This window comes from Amphimedon queenslandica, unplaced genomic scaffold (genome assembly GCF_000090795.2).
Source record: "Amphimedon queenslandica unplaced genomic scaffold, v1.1 AMPQUscaffold_13521, whole genome shotgun sequence".
Lineage (NCBI taxonomy): Eukaryota > Metazoa > Porifera > Demospongiae > Haplosclerida > Niphatidae > Amphimedon > Amphimedon queenslandica.
In genome coordinates, this window is record NW_003546243.1 from 671,327 (window position 1) to 680,516 (window position 9,190).

Consider the following 9,190-nt stretch of genomic DNA (forward strand, 5'->3'; position numbering starts at 1 on the left):
TTAGAGTAATGGTGGTATGGATGGAGTTAGGAAGGAGCCTCCAAGGCCAGCAGCAGCTCCAAACATTAACTGCTGCCTACGTCTCTCAGCAGCTAGCATCTGCTGCCTCTGGTGCTCAGCTAACATATCTTGTGTCTGCCTCATTGTAGCAGCCATCATCTGCTGCTGCATCATGTTCATCATTGGGTCATACCCACTCATGGATAGGCCTTGATATGGTAGCATTGGAGGCTGCTGCACTACTGGCTGCTGATAGAATGGTTGCTGCTGGATCACAGGCTGTTGCTGGATTACAGGCTGTTGCTGGATCACTGGTGGCTGTTGAATGACTGGTTGTTGAATGGCTGGTTGTTGCTGTTGAATGACTGGCTGTTGTGGCTGTTGGACATACTGTTGCTGTCCACTAGCTCCAATGCTGGTATTTGATGCACTATGCTTCATCCTGTTGCTACTCATCTGTCCCAACTGGTCCTCTACATCAGGTAAAGCATGAGAGAGTGACTCCTGTATCTCTAACAAGTGCTCAGTGAGCATCATCTGCTGTCCTACCAGCTGTACTTGTAGTTCACGATTATCCGGAGAGTCTTTAAGACGTGTTTGAAGGTTTTGCAGTTTAGTTAGATCGGCCTGGAGCACCTTTTGTTGTAAGGAAGGCAGTGCCTTTAGTCCAATCTCTCTCTGGAGTCTGTTCAGTTTTGAGAGCTCTTGTTGTATTTGAAGCTGCTGCTCTCTAATTCTTGTGTCTAGATTATCCATGTCTCCTTCACCCAGAGCCCAGGCTGCTCCAGAGAGACCAGCTCCTGTTGGCCTCTTCTTCTCTTCACTCTCCGAGTCAGAGGAATCACTTTCGCTATCAGAATAACTTTCACTTTCGCTTTGCGACGAATCAAAAGAATCATCAACATTAGTAGGACCTTTTTTCTTTCTTCCTTTGTCTTTCTCTTTCTTTTTATCATCTTTCTTTGACTTTCCTTTTCTCTTTGGGCTCTCGTCCGACTCAGACTCGTATTTATCCTTTTTCTTTCCTTTCCTACCCTTCCTCTCATTACTCGAGTCACGAGACTTCTTCTTATTCTTATCTTTCTTCTTTCCTTTTTCCTCTTCCTCGCTTTCATCATCTTGACGACGAGAGCGCCTCCCGTGTCTCTTCTTTTTATCTCTTTCATCGTCAGACTCGGAGTCTTGACGCCTGCTGCTTCGTCCACCACTACTCTTCTTATCTTTCCTCCCCCCTCTCCTCCTCTCGGGTGACGGTGAGCGCTCTTCTTTCTTCCTTTGCTTTTTCAACAACGTTTTCTTCCACTGTGGTATATTTGCCAATTCCTATAAAATAAATATTAGCATTTAATCTCTCGTTTGGTTTTTTACTTCATCTTCATCATCTTCCTCTATTTTAGATAGTCCTTTGCGTGTTCCACTCTTAAATGCAGAGGCTGCTTTCATTATTGTGTCAGTTTTTGACTTCCTTTGACCAAGTCGTCTCTGTAAATGATATTCTTGTAAATCAATTAATATGACCAGTTCATGCTTACCTGCAGCTCGCTTTGACTGTCAGAAGATCCTGCTCTTTTAGCTGCCTAAAAACAATGACAGTAATAATAATAATAATTGTAATAGCTAAGCTAAATGCATTAATTTTTTAAGTGACTGATTAATAAATTTCTCTTACTTCTGCTCTGTCTTTTTGTAGCTGGCTGAAAAGGCGGACTCCATCTCTGCCCCCACATATATCTCTCAGCTCATCTTTATCCATTTTATACAGTTCTTCAGCACTCCTCACAACCAATACACCAACCTGACTGTAATAACAATAATAATAATTATTATAGTACAAGGGTGTTTGGTCAAATTTTGCCAAAAATAAAAAAGAGAGAATTTTCTTTTTAAAACTATTTTTCTGATACAAATATATGTTTTTATGTTGTGTAAAAAGTTTGAGCTGATTCCAATCAAATTTGAATTTTTTACAAATTTTCAAAGTTACTCCAAAATCAGGTCAAAGTCCCTGTACTATATATAGTACATGGTCTCGGACAGATTTTTGACGAAATTGACTAGGAAAGAATTTTTCATTTTTATATTGTTTTCTGATACATATACATGTTCTTATGTTGTGTAAAAAGTTTGAGCTGATTCCGATCAAATTTGGATTTTTTACAAATTTGTAAAGTTACTCCAAAATCAGGTCAAAGTCCCTGTACTATAGTACATGGTCTCGGACCAATTTTTGACAAAATTGACTAGGAAAGAATTTTCCATTTTTATATATTTTTTTGATACATATGCATGTTCTTATGTCGTATAAAAAATTTGAGCTGATTCCAATCAAATTTAGATTTTTTACAAATTTTCAAAGCTGCTTATTATGAGCATGCATCATACATGCATAATAATTATTGATTTTATTTACCTTCCATATCCATGGTGCTCTAGCCAGGCATTGACATCACCTAATTTTCCATCCCATGGCAACAAATAATATTCCTTATCTCCTGAAATAATAACAATAAAAAAATATTGCTAAATTAAATAATAATACTGACCTTCTCCAATAGTTTGTTTCCTATTTGCTAGTCGTGACTGAAGCTCATTTGGTGGATTTTCAGTTGTTTTCTCAACTGCATTTATTAAGAAATTAATTGGTGAAAAAAACATTACATTTTCTCACTTTCCAAAGACACAGCTGTTGATGTTTTACGAAGCGGTTTTCTTTGCTTGAGTGCTGCTACAATGTCAACAGGTTCATTGCTGGCTCCACCTCCAGCTGGCGGCTTTGGAGCTGGACCACTCCCACCACCTTCACCGGCTAACAACATTAACAACAACAGATAATTATAGTTTATATTGCTAGTAATTACTTTTGTTTGCTAGTTTTTGCTTAGAGAGTGCAATTTGTTCCTGCAATGTTAGTCTCTTTGTAGGAGCTATGAATTGAGGATATGATAATGTGATAATAGGGTCTTAGTAACATACGCGCTGGAGGAGGAGGAGGACCTGCTGAAGCACCTCCGGGGGGAGGAGGGGGAGGAGGAGGGGCACCAGGAGGGGGAGGGGGAGGTGGTGGAGGAGGAGGAACTCCAGGGGGAGGAGGAGGAGGGGGTACTCCAGGGGGAGGAGGGGGAGGAGGAGGTGGTGGTACTCCAGGGGGAGGCAGAGTCTATAAGAGAATACATCTAACGTTACCATGACAATACATGTATAATCATACCGTTGAAGGAGGAGGGGGTCCAGGGGGAGGAGGAGGAGGAGGGGGAGGTACCCCAGCTGGAGGGACAGGGGGAGGACCTGATGTACGGCCAAAAGTGGATGGACGAGATTCTGATAATTCCTGTACTGTTTCTAATCTTTGTTGCATACTAGTAGGTTCACTGAGGTATGTCTATAAATGACAACAATAAGAATAGTAACTAATAATAGTAACAGTAACTAATAATAGTAACAGTATTACTGATAATAACAGCTCAATAATAATTAAAAATAATATTGTACTTCTCTGTCCCATGCTTCCCTTGGAAATCCTGTACTGCTTTGCTGATCTATAAATCATAATTATAATTAAATCATTATCATTAATGTTATACCTCTGATTGTGGCTCCCTCCAGTAGCTGTAGTGGTACATATCCTTGCTCTCCCATTCTATTCTTAACCAACCAGCGAGGCCCAGTATCATTCAATATCTCCACCCTCTCACTTCTCCTCAAGTTCAACTCATCAAGACCGGCCGCGTTATAGTTTTGAATCACCTTAAGGTACCTTTTACCTCCAGCACCGGATCCATTGGAGGTCAGAGAATGAGTAGAAGAATGATACACAGACTGGGGTATGGCATTCGGTGGTGGAGACTATAATAACAATAATAATAATAACAATAATAATAATAACAATAATAACAACAATAATAGTAACAATAATATTAAAGTATTAATCCTATTATGGAATGCATGATAAAAATTGATGATAAAATCAAAATGATAATCTCACAGTAGGATGCTGTGCTTCCCAAGTCATCCCCATATTAGGTGGTACAGAATGGCCACTGGCAATCATTTGAGCAGTGTTAGCGACAGCTCCCTCTACATTGTGATTGATCCTCAAGTGTGACCCACTCATCTCTTTGCTGTCGTAAGCGTCAGAGTAATTAGGGGGCCACTGGGAGCGAGGGAGGGTATCCAGTGTTGGGAAATTGGACGGACGGTCACTCAAGTTATGCAAACGACCGAAGGTGCACCCGTCATAAAAGATAATCTCGTACTCTTCGACAGCTCCTGGCCATTGCTCCCTATTAATAACAAATGAATGTTCTTCTTTATTTTATTTCGTTACTTTGGTATTTTCCAGTTGCCTCCGAGCTCTCCCCAGAGTCCCTGGTCTCTGGCTGTTAGTACTTTCATCAGGAAATTAATGGTTCTTTTTTCCAGGAGCGGAATCTGAACTGATGACGCTAAGCTAATACTAGAGAAAAAGAAAAGGATATTATTAATAACAGTGTTCAGAATTGGGTCCAACTTTATTATGCACGTACATTTATATGCACAGGACAGCACAATAAGTAAAAAATGCTGTGTACTATCCAATGTAAATTAATTTTCTCTTTTTTTTCTCTTACCCCTTGTTCTTCTTGGTAAACTCTCTAAGGTACTGAAAGAATCCCTCAGCTAGTTTGTCAGCTGGTGGGTTCTGAAGATGGTGTCCAAGCTTTGCTATCAAGTTGAGGGCAAACTTTACTTTTTGATAAGCTAAAATGAATTCAGCATCGGGAGGGAGCTGGGCCCTCTGTCTCAATGCTACCAATGCACCTAATTGGATAATAATAATAATAATAATAATAATAATAATAATAATAATAATAATAACAACATTTAATAATAAATTTTTACTATCGTTTTTCTTCTTTTTTGGTGACTTTGACAATTTCTTGTCCAATTCTTTTTTTGCTGAAGAAACTTCATACAATAGTCGCATGAATTGCTCCAGGTCATCAATTGTGTGGTTTAATAAATCCTAATATTAATAAGATAATGAACAATAAATAAGGTTGTTTATTGATGCCAAGTTATGTTCTTGATATTCATGATGAGAAAAAAGAACAAACATCCAAGCAAAGAGTAGCCCATGAATATCATTATAAAGACCATCAATATCATTATAAAGACTATCAATATCCTTAGACCTGTTTATCAGAGAACACACAAAGACTCCTAATTCCCTTTAGGGCTGCTGTCAGTCTCATTAATCATATGCATGCATGTAGGCATACATGCATCTCCTTACCACATCGTGCTGTATTTTAGAAGCTTTCATAGTCTTCCTAATATCGCTGCTGCTCCTACTCTCTCCCCCGGCAGACCGAGAGAGAACAGACTCTGTGTACTGATTGGTTGTCTTTGCAACCATTTCCCCTAGTCTTCTAGCAGTACGTGGGGACGGGTTCATCCCCTCGTGCTGCAACTGGGCCGTACGTGGGTGAAGCAAGTGAGCATTACCAGATTGGTTTGGAGATGAAGCTAAAATAATAATAATAATAATAATAATAATAATGCACTTCTTCCTTACCAGAATTGCTCCCAGCAGAAGATGGTCTTAACTGCCTCCCAATATCAGCTGATATTGCTGGACTACTGCTCACATCTCTCCTTGCCAACTGATCAGTGCTTGAAGTCATGTGAGACACAACTACCCCAGGATTACTTCCTCCTCCTCCTCCTCCTCCTCCATGTCCTGTAGGTCCTCTCATTTGTATGAAAGCGTTAGGCGACTGGTTGGTTAACGACATAGTTCGCAGTGGCTGAATGGTGGGGCCAGTGGGAGACCGAGGGGGTGAGCCAATGCCCCAGTTATCCCCATCAATCATGTCTCGCGTCATGGAGTGGGACATTGGGTTCAGCTCATCATGATCGTCATTCTAAAAGAGGAAAAAGACAGGATTTAATTACAATAATAATAATAATAATAATAATAATAAGATTACTCTGTATGATGTGCGTCTGCTTGGTTGTTTAGCATTTGTCATTGCAACGTTTATCAATTCAGCAATAGCAGGTGCCTATTTAGTACATAAATAAAATTATTATAATCATAAACATTATTTCTTACAGGAGTATTAGCACATTTAAAGAAGTGAGCCTGATAGTCTCCGCCCTCTGTGACGTTACGAACAAAAAGACTCAAAATGTTTGAGAGTTCTCCTGACAAATGGAAGTGAGCACAGAATATAATACTGGCGAACGGTAGCATCATTAATAGATCCTAATTATAGGAAGGAAAAATAATTGCATTGTTTCTAATTATACACTCACAGTGGTATTGGCTTCTTTGACACGTATCTCTTTATCTGTTAGTATGAAGAACACTTGACGGCTTGATAGTCGCTGTTTTGCTGATAGCAGGGAGAGCTTTCTAGCTAGTTTCTCTTGAGATTTTATCTTTTCTTGAAACACAATTGATGCTACATGCTACAGCAATAATAATAATAATAATAATAATAATAATAATAATAATGATAATAATAATAATAATAATAATAATGATGATAATAGTAATAATAATAATAATGATAATTATAATAATACCTCCAATTTAAAGTTTCTACTTGTCGATGGAAACATTTCTCTAAGACTATGCTGTCGTCTCACTCCAGCTCCCCCTCCTCTTTCATCATCTTCCGAGTCTTCCCCTTAGATCAATCAATAATGAATTATAAATTATGATAATGATTACTTTGCGGCTGCTTCTTCTTCTTTTTCTTTTTAGTTCGTTTTGGAGTCAGAGCTCCAGTTTGAGCTCCTATCCCTCCTGGTCCCTAAAAAATTATAAAAACATGATGTTCCTCTCTTTATTCCCATTCTTTCTTTCTTTTCTTACATCTCTCAGTCTATGATGCTGCGGTAGTCCTTCTACTAAATCAGTTTGACTAAAATCAGCTAATTCCCTAGCAACTTGCTAGAAATAACAAAGTGAAACATAAATGGAAAAACTATAGCTGCAAATGTGCAATGGGTGGAGCTAGTTATTTAGCTAAACAATTTTTAAGAAATAGTATCTTACCATTATTAGTTGTTGTAGGTGCAGGAGAAGAGGATGTAAAAACTAAACTAGACTAGCTAGAGATGAGCGCGAGCCACACCTTTGTTTTGTCTGCAACATAACATGAATAATTAAAATTGGCTAATTTTACTAATTGATACACGGAGATCTTTGCGCATGCGCACAACTTAGCCCCGCCCTTTGCTAGTATCCAAATAGGGTAGTACAGAAGGGTTGCTGATTTGCTGTTCCTCTTGCTCCACTCGCTCCTTACCTGCTGTTTGGAATAACACAGCTTAAAAATGGCTAGCAAGTTTTCAAGCGAGAAGTTGGAAGAGATACGCGCTCAATTTGATCAGGTAATAGTAGTACTCATCATCTTGCAGAAACAGCAGTAAAAATCAAATAATATAAAAATAATGTTATTTTATATTAATAGCAATAATATTATGCTCTCTTTTTCTCCAGTTTGATGCTGATGGCAATGGACACATAACATGCTCTGAGATTGCTGAAGTCCTCAAGGCCTTGGGCGAGACTACCCCTGGATACAAGATCAGGGATATGATCAGAGAGGTCGACATCGATGAAAATGGAACCATCGAGTTTAACGAGTTTGTGGAAGTAAGAGGGAGTGAGTGTATGTCACCGTTGATGTGTTAACGAGGAGTGTGTGTGTGTTGCAATTGGAGTCTCTCTCATTCTTTTATCTTCAGTTGATGATGTTAACAAGTTTTGTTTGCCATTGTCTGTTGCAGCTGTCTTAACTGTACCCTCTTGTTTGTTATGCTATTATGTCACTTGTTTATTATTAATATTTACTTTTGTAAGGTACACTGTCCAGATGTTTATTTTATTTATAGAGTACCAGTACCATGTGTATGATACTCAAATATTTCTCATATTTACTCTTGTCGTTTTTGTTTATGTTTATGGGACATTATATTTAATGTACACAGAGTCTAAAGTTTATTGTTGAGGGAGAGAGGGGGGGAAGGTGGAGGGAGGGAGGAGAAGCAGCTGGCATGATTGTTATGAGGAAAGTTTAGCAGTTTTGCATTGAAAGTTTGAAAAGTGTCCAAGTTGGAAATGTTTCCTATTGAAGCTAGTACAACATGTTCCCCTAGTTTGTTATTTGAGGAATGCATACCTTAACCTCTCTAGAGATTTAAATGTAAGGACTCCATCCTAGAGAGAGAGAGAGAGCGTGTGTGTGTGTGTGTACGTGCGTGCGTGCGTGTGTGTTAAAGAGAGGGAGAGGAAGAGAGTCTAATTGTGTTTGTGTTTGTGTAGTTTTATCAAGTTATTATAATTGTTATTATCAATTTATTATAATTTCTATTATCCTTATATGAATATGAGGTACATGTAGACCATACAAGAGCAGCTGCTCTATTACAGGGTTAATCCTTACATGTACATGTACATTATACATCAGTCACCACCAGCTGGCCTCAAACTTCCAGCTGTATTCATACTTCAATGCCCCAACAGTGGATATAGTTGTATAAATAGCTTTTTCCCATTTTTGGTAATTATTATAATTAAATCCTTAAAATAAACTATCTTATTAATAGTGGAATTCTCACTTGTTTTACTCACTCTCTCTCTCCTCTCCCTCCATTAGATGTATGCTAAAGTCACTGCTGAAAAGAAGACCTATGGTTTACAGAAAACTGCTGACAAAGCCAAAAAACTAGTTCAAGTTGGAGGCCTTTCTGAAGCTTCTGCTGAAGGTATGACCACACCCATGTTTATATACAATGTGTCTGAGGTCAACAGTGCATGGTAAGTTAATGGTTTACCTTATTTGGTCAATCTGGAAGCAAATGTGGCCCTTGTTGATCTTGATAACTAAAATGGAAGTGGCAAGAGGAAATGTATTCCTCACTTTGTCTTGTTTGCAGTAGTTGTATGGTTTACAAGTGAAACTGTTGAAGTCTGATGTGTTAATATAAGATGCATACCTGTACGTGTGTACTATGTATTGACTTAAAATTCCTCTCTCTCTCTCTCTTTCTCTTTCCCTCCTTCCCCCCCCCCTTTCTCTCTCCCTTATAAAGGCACTACCCACTCATTTGCAGAAGAGGAGAAACTTGCTTTTGTGGACTGGATCAACTTCCAGCTGGAGAATGATCAGGATTTGGCTAAACACCTCCCAATATC

General features: G+C 38.7%; 2 protein-coding genes across 2 annotated transcripts in view; one reads left to right on the top strand and one right to left on the bottom strand.

Moving 5' to 3' along the window:
- Positions 1 to 7,144, bottom strand: LOC109587699 (uncharacterized). Its single transcript, XM_020003944.1, has 26 exons — positions 7,046 to 7,144; positions 6,863 to 6,940; positions 6,719 to 6,800; positions 6,571 to 6,674; positions 6,298 to 6,453; positions 6,095 to 6,247; positions 5,970 to 6,044; positions 5,555 to 5,903; positions 5,273 to 5,505; positions 4,877 to 5,002; positions 4,608 to 4,795; positions 4,325 to 4,453; positions 3,983 to 4,280; positions 3,582 to 3,843; positions 3,490 to 3,536; positions 3,209 to 3,379; positions 3,104 to 3,157; positions 2,859 to 2,913; positions 2,669 to 2,806; positions 2,544 to 2,618; positions 2,411 to 2,492; positions 1,670 to 1,799; positions 1,533 to 1,577; positions 1,369 to 1,482; positions 968 to 1,323; positions 1 to 874 (listed from the first exon to the last, which is right to left on the bottom strand). Exons 1-26 carry the CDS (start codon positions 7,046 to 7,048, stop codon positions 1 to 3), a joined length of 4,377 nt encoding a protein of 1,458 aa, XP_019859503.1. The 5' UTR covers positions 7,049 to 7,144.
- A 182-nt stretch (positions 7,145 to 7,326) lies between these two features.
- Positions 7,327 to 9,190, top strand: part of LOC100633494 (plastin-2-like) — a 5,176-nt gene continuing 3,312 nt past the window's right edge. The window contains exons 1-3 of the mRNA XM_020004014.1: positions 7,327 to 7,383; positions 7,493 to 7,648; positions 8,652 to 8,760. Coding sequence (XP_019859573.1) covers positions 7,327 to 7,383; positions 7,493 to 7,648; positions 8,652 to 8,760 — 322 coding nt within the window. The remainder of the gene's footprint in view (positions 7,384 to 7,492; positions 7,649 to 8,651; positions 8,761 to 9,190) is intronic.

What these genes read in the sequence shown, in the direction of transcription:
- LOC109587699 (XM_020003944.1), bottom strand. An exon ending in TTTACCAAGAAGAACAAGGG is followed by an intron (nt 4,454 to 4,607) that starts GTAAGAGAAAAA and finishes CTTTTTCTCTAG; the next exon opens with TATTAGCTTAGCGTCATCAG. An exon ending in GACCCCCTCCTCCTTCAACG is followed by an intron (nt 3,158 to 3,208) that starts GTATGATTATAC and finishes ATTCTCTTATAG; the next exon opens with ACTCTGCCTCCCCCTGGAGT.